The sequence below is a fragment of the Solanum lycopersicum genome, chromosome 1, assembly GCF_036512215.1.
Source record: "Solanum lycopersicum chromosome 1, SLM_r2.1".
Classification (NCBI taxonomy): Eukaryota; Viridiplantae; Streptophyta; class Magnoliopsida; order Solanales; family Solanaceae; genus Solanum; species Solanum lycopersicum.
Window position 1 is genome coordinate 73184940 of NC_090800.1, and position 15403 is coordinate 73200342.

Here is a 15403-nt window from a genome sequence, read left to right on the forward strand (position 1 = left end):
TTCTTGTTTGTAAAATGTTGCAAGCTTGATATCTTGACTAAATTGAGAAAGAAGAATTAATAACCAAATATGAAATTTCAACAAATATCTTAACAATTTTTTCTTTGATTTGAATATAAGGAGCATGAATTTTAGAAATTTAAATTAGGATTTTTTTAGAGGAAGAAGAGAAGAGGTACTATTTTTTTTCCTAAAAATGAATTTGTTTTCACTTTCACCTTATTCTATATTATAATTTATTTTTTAAAATCTAGGTGTATTTATTTTAGTTAGTTAATAGCAATTAGTGGTTCACTTTTCCACATCAGAGCATATGTGTATCATACGTTTTGTCTGAAATAATCAAGTGTTTTTTGTTTAAAATTCGGATAGTTAAAGTGTCTTCTTGTGCACTGTCAAAATTAAAAACTAAAGTTATAATTTGAAGCTTAATGATACCATTTATATATTATGCCTATTATATATGTGTACTATATAATATAGTCAATTTTGTTTTACATATTAATACATTTCATTGTATTAAAGTACCTTTGTGCTACATCATTTGATGATATATATATTTTATTTTTATGTTTGATATTAATGTGATTATGATAAGCGATTTAGTTTTGTTACTGGAATATAGCAATCTACAAAGGGAATAACAAGTAAAGAATAATATTTATATTCGAATGATTGTGCAAAGATTACGATCTTTATGAAATCTACGAAAATAGATGTTATACTATGATTTTTCTCCTAATAATCATCAACTCAAGAATCTTTACTTCGTTCTTGAAATGAATACTTGTTCTTGAAAGAATCCTTTGTATATATGTGGAAGATTTGCGGAGTTTTTCTATGTATTTCTCTTCTTCCTCTCTTTTTGGTCTTATAAAGATCACTTGTATAGGTTTTAGGATTTTGGGGTATTTTGGTCCTCAAGTAAATTTTAGAAATTCGTAGGCTTGAAAAGCATGAATTTAACTATCTTGTTAACTTTAATAGACTGACTCAAATATAATTTAAACTTCATTTGAGTTATATAATTTGAACTTAAATATTAATTCAATTTGACTAATCAATCTGACTTGGTCAACATATCATAAATTTAAATACTACTCTAAAATTCAGTACTAATTTTATCAATAAAATTTCATAGTTTTAGAAAATCTTGAACCTCCACTTTCAATAGTTGGAGTCCGTTTAACCATGCAATATGGTATCATGAAATGAAATTAAAGTTTTGTTTGGACATGTGATATGAAATTTTGTTGTTGTATATTTTTGTCATAAACATAAAAATTTCATAAATTCTAAAACTATTAAAATAGCCCCAGTTGTTTATTCAATATTATCAAATAAACAAAAATCATATAATAAATCATTACAAAGTTATTTGTTCTCCACTTAAGTAATTATTTCATCAATATATTTGAGTATAAATGAGATACCTTTCACGGACTCTTAATATTTTATTATTCAACAATCGTGAAGCGTGAGTTGTGACTATATGTTGGTGAGAATAATAAATTTTATGTCAGTGAAATATTTTTAAAAAGTAATGATGTGATTATAAATGTTATTTACATGTGAAATAAGTGGTTAGTAAATGTAAATATGAGATTGTTTTAACAAAATATAAATTCATGAATCAATTTTTATATTAAAATAACTCATTTCATAATATGGTACTATTCTCGTATAATTTTATGTCATGATTTATAAATAATATGATATCACATCTCATAAGATGAAATCAACATAAAATCATATATTCAAACGTTGAAAACACCCAATTGATTAGTTAAAATGGAGATAGATCATGTGAAGCTAATAGGAGGAGATAGATCTTGAACCTCCACTTTCATTGTCTCAAGTTAGTTAATAACCAAGATAAGATTAGTTTTAAAGTCTTTGGTAATAGATTACTATTATTATATATTTATTTATTTTTAAAAAAATGCCGCAAATAAAGCCGAAATTAACTCAATGACTAAAACGGCGAATAGGTATATACATTTTTTAAAAGTATAAATAAAGAATAAATATATGCATTGAGTACAAGACACGTGTACCAACAATTGCTTCATTAATTAGTAAACACAGCTCATTATTTGTACTCCTCTTCTTCCATTTAAATTAATTGGTGTCCCACTCCCCAATATTAATGCCTCTAATTTTTTGAACTTCTATATTTAGATTCTGAAAACATAATATGATGGTCAATTTTTATATTTAATATTTTTATCCTTTTAATGAAATATGGTCATAAAAGATGATTATTATAGTGACGTTGAATCATATATATTTTTACTATATGTTGGTAATATGGCTGGCTTTCAAAAACATTTTCCACAAAGCAAGGAGGAATATAATTTGTTCCTTAAAGTCGCTTTCCAAAAAAATAATTATCTTAGATACTAAAAACATATGTAACGCCATATCAAAAATATAGATCATAAAACTCTAAAAAAAAAAAAAGAATTAAAAATAGTGTGCAAGGATCTGAACTGATCGTTATGAGTTCCAATTTAAGTGGAAGTGGAATTAAGAGTGAGAGAGATGTAGACGAAAGGGATGATTTTATTATGAGGGAAAGCCTCAATTTAAGTGGAAGCGGAATTAAGAGTGAGAGAGAGATGTAGAGGAAAGGGGTGATTTTATTATGAGGGAAAGCCCTCTATTTATACAAGAAAACTAAACACTTTGGCCAAAAGTGACTTAAAATTTTTTACTAGGCCAACCTCATATGAAGTTCGGGCTAGATGAGGTCAACGGCTATCCTGGAACGGGTAGGGAGTGATTTTGAGGTTTGATTGGTATATTTTTGTTGCCAAATTAAGAAGTCCATATGGCTTTCCGGAATAAAATTCGGGAAGGTAGAACTCTCGAAGTTGAACATGGCGTGAAAGGTATAGGTCTGGACATCAAGGAAAGAGTTTGTGTTGTAAAAATGACATTTTCTAAAGTTGGAGTTTTTGAACTTTTGTCTATCCCACTATAGCGGGAGGGGGTTAAAAAGTGTAGAGATTGTTGTAGCGAGGTTAGTTGTTGTTATTCTGGTGTCGCTATAGCGGGTCGAATCGAGTTTTAGTGCAGAAACCTCAAAACTCCTATTTGTTGCACTTGAAGTTCTTGGACTTGCGAGGGGCGATTTTGGGTACTTAACACCGGTTTTCCCACAAAACATGTCGATAAGGGTAAGAATTCGACTCCCCAACCTTGTGCATTGATTCTGAAGCCTTCTAGGTTATTGGTATTAGGGAAGGTTTTGACATGATTCCGTGGTGGGAAGGAGCCCTAAGTTGGGGAAGATGATCATATTTTGGTCTAAGGTAAGAATTTACTAATAATTCGGGTAAATTAATAGGTCAGTAGTGATTGATTGTTGGTATATATATACATTGTTTGTTTTAGATTAAAAAAAAAAAACAAGCCACAACACTTCTCTAGGGGAAGCTAGCTCGCGTTATTTAGAATTTTCAAGGGACTTGTATGTGATGGCAATGGTTGTATGTTTTGTGACTTATTCATATATGTATATTTATTGCTACATAATATTATTTGTGCAATGCAAGGTAGAAAATATACGGAATGCCATCATGTAGGTAATCTCATGCAATAAACTTGTGATTTTTACTTGCGGTTTTCAAGCAGTCTTGTTCATTGTGCTATCTAATTGTGCATGATTGTTTGTGATTGTTGGTTGGCTCTGGTACCACGTTGGTACACTAACAACTTGGGTTTGAGTTTCGTGAAAGAACTAGACATTAACATTTGTCTCTACACAAATAATTGTTCTTTTCCTTGCTGAGTACATGACATTTTTTAGTTGTTGTTACGAGACCTTAACGCCTGCCCGGCCTCGACCTCTGTTGCTTGTGCGAGCCATCGTGTGATACAATGAAACAAGTAAGATTCCATGAAACCAATTGGACAACAACGCAAGAAAATGATACAAAATAGGAAAACTCCCTAAGGGCATCATGTAGCCTCGCGAAGATAAGTCACAGACGTCTTCGCGCCGATCCTCAAAACTCCACTAGATATTAGCTCTGTACAAATGGGACCAACAAATCTTTCTGAAATCCACCTCGACCCTGACTCAGATCGGGACTATAACCACCTTGATGGTGCTAGTCACCCTTTGATAACTACAATGATGCCTGAAATGGGTGACTAAGCTGCCTTGGCTGGAACCTCTGACGTAACCAGTCTTGAGTGTTATATTCTAGGTGTTTTGATGATTCTCACAAATGCAGGGACCTGGTCTCTGACAGAGTTCTCTCCATCTGATACATAATGGTGTACAATTGTAAAGCTGTCTTGTTAGTGGTAGGTAAGGCACCAACGTACCAAATCAATTAGAATGGAAGAGGTTGTTTGTCCGACTGTTGATAACTCTTTATGGTTGATACTCTCACCATGACAAACAACATATGATGTTCACTCATTCAAGAGAGGGAGAGCCAACAAGTCTCTGTGTACAAGTCCTAAGGTTTGTGTTCATTTTAATATAGTCTCTTCTCCAACAACACAAACATTAAGTTTTGGCAAATAAAGTTTTGGATTTCAGAAAATCCAGAAGCTCAAAAAGCAAAGGTCATCTTCAAGAAGTGTCATCCTAAGAGCAATAGAGACCTGATAGAGCTGCAAGCTATCTAGTTGTCTTAGTATTATATCTTTCGTGCTTACATTGTAAATCTTTTTCTAATTTATAAAGGATTCAGATATCTGTTTTGGGTTTGTAAAAGTCTAAATCAGTTAAGGTTAACTGATTTAGTGGGCAACATTGTTTTGTTTCTTACTCAAATTCTAAGTCATCTAGAGTTACGTGGTTTAGTGAGTGGTGTGGTATCCGGTTAGCAAATTCTAAATCATCCGGAGCGTGGTGATTTAGTGGGTGATATGGTATCCGCTTAGGAACGTCTAAGTTATCAAGGGGTGATAGCTTAGTGGGTGGTGTTGTATGCGCTTAGGCTCTTCAAGTAATAGGTAGATTACTTGATCGTGAGATTAATAACTTTTTCTCACATTAGTTGTAACCGAATTTCGCTTTTGCTAGAGAAGATTAGTAAAGACGGTTGAAAATCATGTGCAACAGGTTGTGGCTTTACTCCCTTGAGCAAAAGAGGCTTCCACGTAAAATCATTGTGCAAGTTTTACTTACAACCATTTACTTTCTAAATTTGTTTCAGCTACTGTTCTTGCTGAGTCAAGGGACCTGGTCTGTTGACGTATAGTAGATGCTGACTCTGTTCTTACTGTCCATTGACTGTTAATGGGTGCACACAATCCATCACTGAGTATCCCTAGGCTAGGACGGGCTCCACTAAATTAGTCATCCGGCTTGGCCTTCTTGGCGCTACCCCCGTAGGCAGCATGGCTACACTGCTCAAGCGTGCGGGCATGGTCCACAGTTGAGAGACGCCTAATTTTCGAATCCAAGAGTGAGCTACATCTTTCAAGAATCTATGAGTTCTTCTAGTTTTCTTGTCCATCTTTTCAGACACACTAGTTTTAGCTTTATGTTAGTTCTTCCAACCCTAGTTTGACTATTTTAGTGTTTTGATTATGACGACTTACAGTTCGTGGCGATTTATTTACACGTTAAATGTTTTGACTATTGATTGAGTTTATGAGGATTCAAATCTCTAGTTAACCAAACTATTTTATTTTAAGCTAAATTTGTTTTTATTTATAAAGTATTGCGTAATTTGAGTTAGTTTTTTATTCTCTTATCAAGTGATACAGTTTAAGCGTCACACATTACTATCGGATTCGTGACAGAATGTGGTCAAATACTCAAATGTGCTCATTAATAAAGTAGTAGTATTAAGATATAACTATGATTAAATTTACTTGTGCCGTAATCTTTGATTAGCTTATATAGTTTCTTATGATTTTAAGCTGAAATAACTTTACCATTTTTAGTACTTTTGGTGTAAATAAATTTAAGGATATTTTAGTTGTTTTAATAGAAAAAGTGTTTATCGTCAATTTTTTCACCAAATACATTCACCGCTTATTATAATTATTATAAGTGTGTTTGAAGGGAAACATGTATTTTTGGGATAGAAAAATTACTTTTAATAGACCTTTAACTCAACTAAAAGTACTGCATAACAAATCAATAAAAAAAATGAAATTGAAAGAAGCCAAGACAAATTGCTAAAGGAACATTACAATGCATATTTAAAAAGGAACAATAGCTAAGATAAAATAATATGATGCTTGATGTACAAGAAACATTAAATAGTAACACAAATGAAATAACAAGAAATTGAAGAGTAATTCTTAAACAACTAGTATGAAAGAATAGTGAGATAACTCTCAATTACCTAACTAGTCTTTTATCTTAATTATTTTAATCTCATTAATTACATTTTTTTTTCTATCAAGGTCACTCCTACCTTGTCCCGATTATCTTCATTTTTAATATTTTCTTTTCTAATATACCTACACATCAAGCTTATCATTACCATTTCCGTAACTTTCATTTTCTAAACATAAGAATTCTTGACTAGTAACATTTTGCTCAATACACAACATAGTCAGTGGAACCACTATTCTATATAACTTGCCTTTAGTGACACTTTATTACATCAGACTCCAAATGTGTGTCCTCATTTTGTCCACGCTTCTCCAATATGGTGTGTAATATCATCATCAACTTCTTAGATACTTTAGATAATAAATTCAAGATACTTAAAACTTCCTTTCGTATTGATAACTTGTGCATCAAGCCTTCCTTCTCACTCAACTTGCAATAAGTATATTGGCTTGGTCTTGTTTAATTGCCTTAAGATTTACTTCAAGGTTTGTCTTCAAACCTCAAACTTAGTGTTAACTCTATTCCAATTTGATCGATTAATACTATGTCATATACAGATAATATACACCATAACACCTCATTTTCAATTCATGTGTCATCCATTTATCATTAAGGCAAATAAAATAGACTAAGAATTGATCCTTGGTACAACCTCTTCACAACTCGAAAGTGCTCTCAGTCCTTATTAATTGTCCTTATCCAGGTCTTAGCTCCATCGTAGATGTCCATAATAGCCCAGGTTTATGCCATACGAAAGGAGCATTTCTGTAGAACCTATTTTTTGAACTTATATCATAAGCCTATTCTAGATCAATAAACATGTGAAGTCTTTCTTCTTCTACTCTTTGTATTGCTCCATTAGTTTAGTACCTCAGTTGATTGGCTTATATAGTTAAACACCCCTGACACAAATTCAAACTAAAATATACATATGCTTCCTCACCTTTGTTTCCACGATTCTCTCTCAACTCTTTATAATGTAACTTAAATAGCAGCTTGATAACTCTACATAGTTATTGTAATTCTGAATGTCACCCTTACTCTTGCATTACAAAACCATCATACTCCACCCTCATTCTTCTTCTAACATATTGGGCATCTTAAAACGACTGACTAGAATTACTATTATAACTATCAATTTTAGTATTTTTTACCCAAACACGTAACAACTTGTTAAGAAGTCTACATCAGTAGAGGGATGAGAAATTAGTCGCCTTATTTGAATTTGAATCAACCTCTCTCATGAGCTTATCTTTTGGGTTGAATGAGGTTCAAGTGTCATATCTTTATATGGTATCAGACTTAGCCTATCCCAAATTGCTATTCACCGATGTTGGGCTCCCATTTAGAATTGTTCATGCTCCCGTTGAGGTCTGAGCATGCAGGAGAGTGTTAAGAAGTCTCACATCAGTAGTATAGAGATGAAAAATTGATCTCCTTATATGGACTTGGATAAACCTCTCTCGTGAGCTAACTTTTAGAATAAAGTTAGGCTCAAATGTCATACTTTTATACTACTTATAAATTCAATTTCGACAATCGAAATTGTTTTCAACACTTAACAAATACTCCCTTATTATTAAGTTTTTCTTTCACGACATATATATCTTATTTTGAATTTGAAAGTTCTATTAGAAGCATTTTATCACAAGAATATCTATGTGTGGATTGTATATTAATAAATAAATAAATAAATAAATAATATTGACTGTATAACAACCTTAGGAGAGAATCTAGATTAACCAAAAAAGAAATAAATAAAACTTGAGGTTTATAGCTGTCCATATACTAAAATCATTATTCCTCTCCAACCTAAATTTCCCTTTGCATTATTTACATAACAAAATGACAAAAATCACATGCCTCTCCCCTTATTATTCCACATCTCAAAAAAGAAGAGGAGAAAACACCCTTTTAAATCCTTATATATTTACTCCAATCCCACTTTTCTCTCTCTTTATCAAAAATCTCCTTTAATTTTCTCCTCCTTTCCCTAACCCCTACCCCAAAAAATGGCGAAAGTGAAATCTCTCTCTATTTTCTTCATCTCATCCATTTTCTCCGTCGTTATTGTAGCGCTTTTATCTCCGGCCGCCGCTGGTTCCGCGGCGGCAGTAGCTGCTACTGGGTCCCACCAGCTGAGTTACTTTCCGATGACATTATCTTCTTCTTCTTCACCGATCTGCGACGGTTCGATCGGGGACTGTTTGGCTGAAGAAGACGAGAATGAGTTCGGGATGGAATCGGAGAGCAGCCGGCGCATGTTAGCATACCGCCGGAGATACATTAGCTACGGCGCGCTTAGTAGTAACAGAGTGCCGTGTTCAAGGAGAGGAGCTTCGTACTACAATTGCCGTCCCGGAGCTCAGGCGAATCCTTATCAACGTGGATGCAGTGCCATCACGCGCTGCCGTCATTGAAAACCCTCTACACAGTAAATTCCTTGATTTACTGTATTTACATTTTTTTTTTACCAGAGTGGTAAAAAAGTTAAAAAATTCTTTTTGAGCTTTGTGTGATCTATTTACTACTATCATTATTATCCAGTATGGTTACTTATTATTAATGTATTTGTGAATTGTGGTAGAGAAGTAGCTTTTTGTGTGATGATGTTGTAATAGTATTTAATTTATCATGTCACTCACTATAATCTTTACTATTTATTTGAAATAAATGATGTTTTAGCACTTGTTGAGGAATTTTTTTTAATTGTTTCGGTGGGATAATAATTAAGTTGTGGTTATTTGTTTTGGCAATTTTTCATAATATTGTCTATTTGAGATTAAGTTGGAATAGCAAATCAATTGTTTGATAAATATTAATGTGCAAATATGTAGATATATTTGATATTATTCTATGTATGATATGATTTTTTTTTTTTGATAGGTTGAACGTTTAATTAGAATAACCTTAAGTTTAGATGCGTAAACGAAATGTTTATGTCAATTTTAAATGTTTGTCAATAAGTTTAGCATCGAATTTATGATATAAATAATAGCTCTGCCGTTTCTATTTATTTCTCTAATAAATAGCCTAGTTATCTATTGTTAGTTACTCCATTTCTATTTACACGTCTTTATGTAACTTAATATTTGTTATTATTTTTCAAAATGAATATATAAATAATATTATTTTTTTATTTTGCTCTGAGAATTATTAGCTTTGAAAAGTATCCATTAGAATGGTAAAGTTACTAGCTACTCTTAATTTATGGAGTCTCAGTAGCTGGTTAGGGTTGTGTAATATTGTAATTAGTTGTGAATGAATTATGTATTATTTATTAATTTTCTTTCTATGATCAGACGTACTTATGCAAAAATTATAACGCATTTCTTATTCATCTACCACAAGGCTCCTAAAAGGAGTTTGTATGTTCATTTTATTTACATTTTGATGAGGGGTTTATATGAAATTTTTTTATCTATATCGAGTGTTTATATCAAACTAATGCAATTTTCATTATTACATGATTTAATAAAATAAAACAAATATTAATTAATGATGATTAAATAAAATAAATTACATATTTAAATAAATAAGCATGTTAGCTTGGTGTATACATATCGTACAGATAAGTTTTACCCTTTATATAATACCCATGACTAAATACACTCTAGAAATAACTAGAGCACAATTGTGAATTTTACTTTACCGGAAGAAGGGAGAAATAGATTTATTTGGATCCCAATAATTCAAAGGGGACATAAATGATGAAAATGTGGAATATAGCACATCTACGCATAGACATGCATTTAATATCTGAATGTGTGCACCACATTAATAAGAGAAGAAAAAGAGGGGAAAAAAAGATTTGTGTGTGTTGGGACAGGTGTTATAATCAAAATTCAAACCTCACGAGTAAACTCACTTTACTTTTTACTCATTCATAGACAAGACAATACACAAGTGAATCCTGTCATTATCTTCTTTTCCATACACTAGTTCATTCACAACTGTGATCCAACCAATTTCCCTTCATTCTTTTTATGCCCACTTCCTTTTCATACAATTCGCAAATATTTTCTTCTTTTTTTACTTTTTGAACAAGGATAAGATGTATTTCTAAAATCTCAGAAAAATAACCCTTTGTTACACACCCTTTAAATGTATCATATGATTTATATCTAAAACAAAGCTAATGTTACTGTTAAATTGATAATCGCATCGATGACCAATAGCAGATGTCATAGCACACAACCAAGAAAAGGATAACACTCTTTTTTAAAGATAAACAGTCGTAACAAACACCACATAAACCACCTGGATGCATCGTCTTAGGCAGAATCATCAGCAGATTTTGTGTCATCCTTTGACTTCAGTGCGGCCGAAGGTGATGAAGAACCTTCTTGGCCCATTTCAATTCTCAAATCATTGATGCTCTGCTCCAATTCATCAATTCGGTTTCCCATATCATCTAGTGCAGCATTGTCAAGGACTCCAAATTGATCTCACAAAACAAAGACAGATACTTTGTATGATATGACATGCTATATACAACCTACTTCATTTATTAGATGACACTGATGCACCCACTAATTAAACTAGATTAAGACCAATGATTAGTTACTTAGATAACAAGGAATAACAGATCAGAAAAGGATATTTTTTGAGATGATTGATTCAGACATAGTCTGAAACCTGGTTTGCTGCAAAGAGAGAACAAACCATTTTAGAAGATATATCAAATAAAAACTAATTAAGGACCCTAGTAGTGCAGAGAGATAGACTCACCATTTGTTGAAGCAGATTCTGTACCTGCAAGAGCAGAAAGGAAGTAGGAAAAGTTAGCAAGAAAAATAGATGTGTTTATTTGTGATGTCATACACAACATCGCACTGGCGAATAACACTAAGCTGTTTATAAGGCCAATAAAGGAAGAACTAGCACACAACCAAATGTATCATGTGTCAGCCACCAAGAATCGTATCACAATTGGTTTTGATGACATTGTCCTAACATCATAAAGCCACATTTAAATTTTAATTTAGACAGATTATAAGTGGCCTGGTTAGCATGTTAAGATTACATTTAATGATGAATATATCACAATGAAAACTAATGACTCCTTGGATCCAACTTTTAAGACTCAAACTTCAGTACCAGAGAGGTTAGCAGATTGATATGGATAATAAACCTTTCCAGATTATCATTGAGTATCGACTAAGGTAAAACCTCAATCTATAACCTACAAAATTAACAACAACGCCTCAATCCCATCCAAGTTGGGATTGACTATGTGAATCCCCACCGTCCATGTCACTACATTTAAGCTTTCTCAGACCAATATTATGTAAAATAAAAATAAAAGGCGCCAGAGTTCTCAATATTTTCTACTCGTATATAAAAAATCTCCAAGACAGGAAAATCCAGTGTTTAACATCAATCAATAAATCCATATAGTTATAAACTTACAAATACAGTCATATCAGCGGTGCTTTGCTTTGTGTTATCTGCATCATGTCCATCCTGCAAGAAGATTCAATTCTTATGGGTCAAAAGGGAGCTAAGCTAAGAAGCTTATGAAGCAAAAGAAAAGTAGAAATGTATGTAACTGATCTTCCAAACCTCCATATTACAAATTCTGTTTAAAATCCAAATATCTGTTACTGTACTATTTATCTTATTTTCCAGAAAAACTAGCTTTCAGCTAGAAGAACAGAACCAGAAGTTCTCAGAGCACAATAATCCTAAACCTCTGCCCTCTCTTAATCAATTATATTTCTGATCAATGTTTGACAGACAAAGATGTAAACTAACGAATTAGTGAATATAATTTCCCACAGATAATGCTGCTGAATACAGATACTAAGAAGTTTAATTGGAGTCTAGGTATTGTCTTATACCTAACAAAAATGCTAAGGAGAAAACCACGTTTTGAGATGTATGTTTCTAAAATTATTTTTGCACAGACCTAGTACATTAATGATGTTAATACAAAAGTTACTGTGGACATCCTTCCATATGTAAATCAAACTTTGACTATAGTGGCTCTTAACAAAGCATGTTGTTGACGCCAATTGGTGTTCTATTGAGTTAATAGTCGCTGCCATTTTCTAAGTTAGTGCTTCGACTCAACTGATTGTAGATCAACTTAAGTGCCAAGAAAGTTTACCACGATAGTTGTTTCAAAGTACACAAAGCCCGAGCTTATTAGTAAAATCATATAAATCCAAGTTTAATCAGTCAAGAATGCAAAGTAACACAGTTTAGCCTCCAAACTATGTGTTATCACCACAACAAAGGTGCAGTTTTATGTGAGTTGTTATGTAATATCTAGTCAAAAGAGTGTTGAGTAAGTAGGTGGAGTTTGTTTAAAAGTTGTTATTAGGGGTGTCAAACAATCCCAAATATAGGCAACTCACCCAAAGAACATAGAGTGAATCCTATCACATGCATATGAATCTTCATACATTGTGCTGATTCAGCTCTATTTTACATACTAAAACAAAAGCAAATATCCATATCTCCAACTTCAAAAGAAGCTATCATATCCCTCTCCCTCAATGTATTCTTAAACCTTCCTCTTATACAGACTCCCACCTAACAAACATCACAGAAGTGCTCTCTTATTTGCTTAAACAAAGCAATACATGCGCCACATTTTATGCGCCGTTACTAAAACATTGTTCTAACTTATTTTGCTACCATATAATCCAACAGATCAAAGATATAAAACATTTAATAACACTTCAATTCATCTCCCAACCCTATGTTCTTATAAGAACCTCATTCTACTTCATTTAAACATACTGAAACTGTTTCAGTACGTTATACCACTACCTTATTTGTCATGAATATCCAATTCGTGACAAAAATTAGACAGTTTCACACTCGTACTCCATCCATCCCTCGTCCTTGTTTTCTAAATTTGCGACTAGATTAATACTTCAAAATAATTGATCACAAGCACGATTTGAGTCTCAAATGTCAAAAAGGTGAACAAAATACAACAAATCAGCAGCTAAACAGTGAAACTTTACCTTATGTTGTGCGATAAAGTATATATAGATCGCGATGCGAAATGTAAAAACAGGAAATCAGGAATTCGATAGGAATAAAGGACCTAAATCTGAAGAAAATGAGGTAGGAATTTACTTAACATTCTGCTTCTGGAAAAAATTGAGAGCGATAGAGAGATGAATCCTTACCATTTGTTCGTCGGCGAGAGAAGCTTCAGGTTAATCGGCGCAGAGAGAATAGAGAAGAGATTGTGAGCACAAAAATGGCGAGGGTTCAAAATTTGAAACAAATATATTTGAAATTTGATATAACCAAAAACTGGGCCCCCAAACCAATTATGCTTTCATGTGTAAGAAAAAAAAGGGAGATTTTTTTATTAAGGGATCCAATTATTAAAATATCTAAAAACTCAAATTATGCTTTCATGTGTAAGAAAGGAACTAATAATCTAAGCTCTTTTTATTTATTTATTTAAAAAAAGAGAGTTTATTTTTCTATTGGGATAGGCAAGCGGAGGAAGAACTAGACGTATTTTGCTAGGCAAAGATAAGTTAAAATGAATAGCTTGTAGGTGAAATTGACGGGATAGATCAAGTATCCCTTCTTCTACTTGAGTGGCGACATAGCGTTTTTTTATCTTATTCGTATTCTAAGAAATTCTATAAAACTTTTTCATATTGCGTTGGTGTTTTAAAATATTGGACTATTCCCTATCGAGACATTCTTTTTAGAAAAAATTATGAAACTAGTCAAAATTACAACTTATTTATGAAAACTAATTATAATTTTAAAATTTTTAGAGTTTAACTACTATGCACAGACGGTGGACAAGAGATTTACACTGGTACCTCATTTTTAGAAATACTTAACTTTTTTAATATGTTCAAATATTATTTATATTAAATAAAAATAATAAAAGAGTGTTATATAGTAACTAGGACTCTAAATTAATTATACAAATTTGTTTAAACTTCTTACTTCTCTTGCCAAAATTAAAAAATTAGCTTTCTTTTTTCTCGCATATTTTTTTTCATAACTTATTAAGTCTTTCTCGCAACATGAAAAAGTGTTTATATAGGTATTTTCATTGCTTCAAGCTTAGAAGCTTAGTTTTCTCTTCTCATTCAATCAACAACACAACAAACAAATTAATTGAAACAGACTTTTATTCATATATCACTATATGTGCTTCAATTTAAAGTTAATATATCAAAACAAATTAAATATATTTCAAACAAAATTTCTTATTTCAATGTATGAAGAATTTTATGTTTTGTGGTGACAAGGATTAATAAAGAATACGTTTTAGAACTTTCCAGCAAACTGGAAAAGTTCAATACATTAGCCGTGGAAAAAATTTTAAACTTTTAAGCTAACTTAATTACCCTATCAGTTTAATATCTAATAATTGTATTGCAGGACACTTTTAAAATCTCTAATTTAGAAGAGCAAAATGCAGAAGGAATTGAAGAATTGTTGGAGGATATAGAAAGTAACATGAATGTTGTTGTACCTTTTATTCCTCAATCAGGTGATCAAGAATTAAGAGAGCCTTACATCGGTATAGAATTTCAATCATTTGATATGAGTTTTAAATTTTATCTTGGTTATGCTCATCATAATGATTTTAGTGTGCGTAAAAATCGAATTAGTAGATCAAGAAAAGATAAATAAATTATTGGTCAAGAGTTCATTTATTCAAAAGAAGGATTTCGTTCAAAAAAAATCTTGAAAATAATAAGCAAAGAGATGAGATTAGAGAAGGGTGCAAAGTAATGATATATATGTCAAAGAAAGAGGACGAAGAGTGGGTTATAGCTAGACTTGTCTCAAATAATATTCATGAACTTGCTTCTCTCAATAGTCAAAAATTCTTGCGATCAAAAAAAAAATCAGAGGCTCAGAAGAATCTTATTGATCTCTTAAAGAATTTGGTATTCGTCCGAATAAAATTGCATTAGTTAGGCTGGAGATGTAGAGAATCTCAATCTAACTGGACAAGATATATAGAATTATTTGAACACTAAAAGGCAAAATTGTCTTTAGAAAGGAGATGCACAATTAATGTTGAAATACTTTCAAAAGCGACAATCTGATAGCCCCGAATTCTTTTATGCAATACACATA

The 15403-nt window shown here is 32.0% G+C and overlaps 2 protein-coding genes across 2 annotated transcripts; one reads left to right on the forward strand and one right to left on the reverse strand.

Annotated features, from left to right (window-relative positions):
- The first annotated feature begins 8328 nt into the window (after positions 1–8328).
- On the forward strand, positions 8329–8736 carry LOC101263243 (rapid alkalinization factor). The gene has a single exon (XM_004229141.5). The coding sequence runs from the start codon at positions 8329–8331 to the stop codon at positions 8734–8736; it is 408 nt and encodes a 135-aa protein (XP_004229189.1).
- A 1650-nt stretch (positions 8737–10386) lies between these two features.
- On the reverse strand, positions 10387–13824 carry LOC101262952 (heat shock factor-binding protein-like). Its single transcript, XM_004229140.5, has 5 exons — positions 13465–13824; positions 11729–11782; positions 11048–11071; positions 10920–10962; positions 10387–10733 (listed from the first exon to the last, which is right to left on the reverse strand). The coding sequence occupies exons 1-5, from the start codon at positions 13465–13467 to the stop codon at positions 10591–10593; spliced, it is 267 nt and encodes an 88-aa protein (XP_004229188.1). The 5' UTR covers positions 13468–13824; the 3' UTR covers positions 10387–10590.
- Between the last annotated feature and the right edge of the window lie 1579 nt (positions 13825–15403).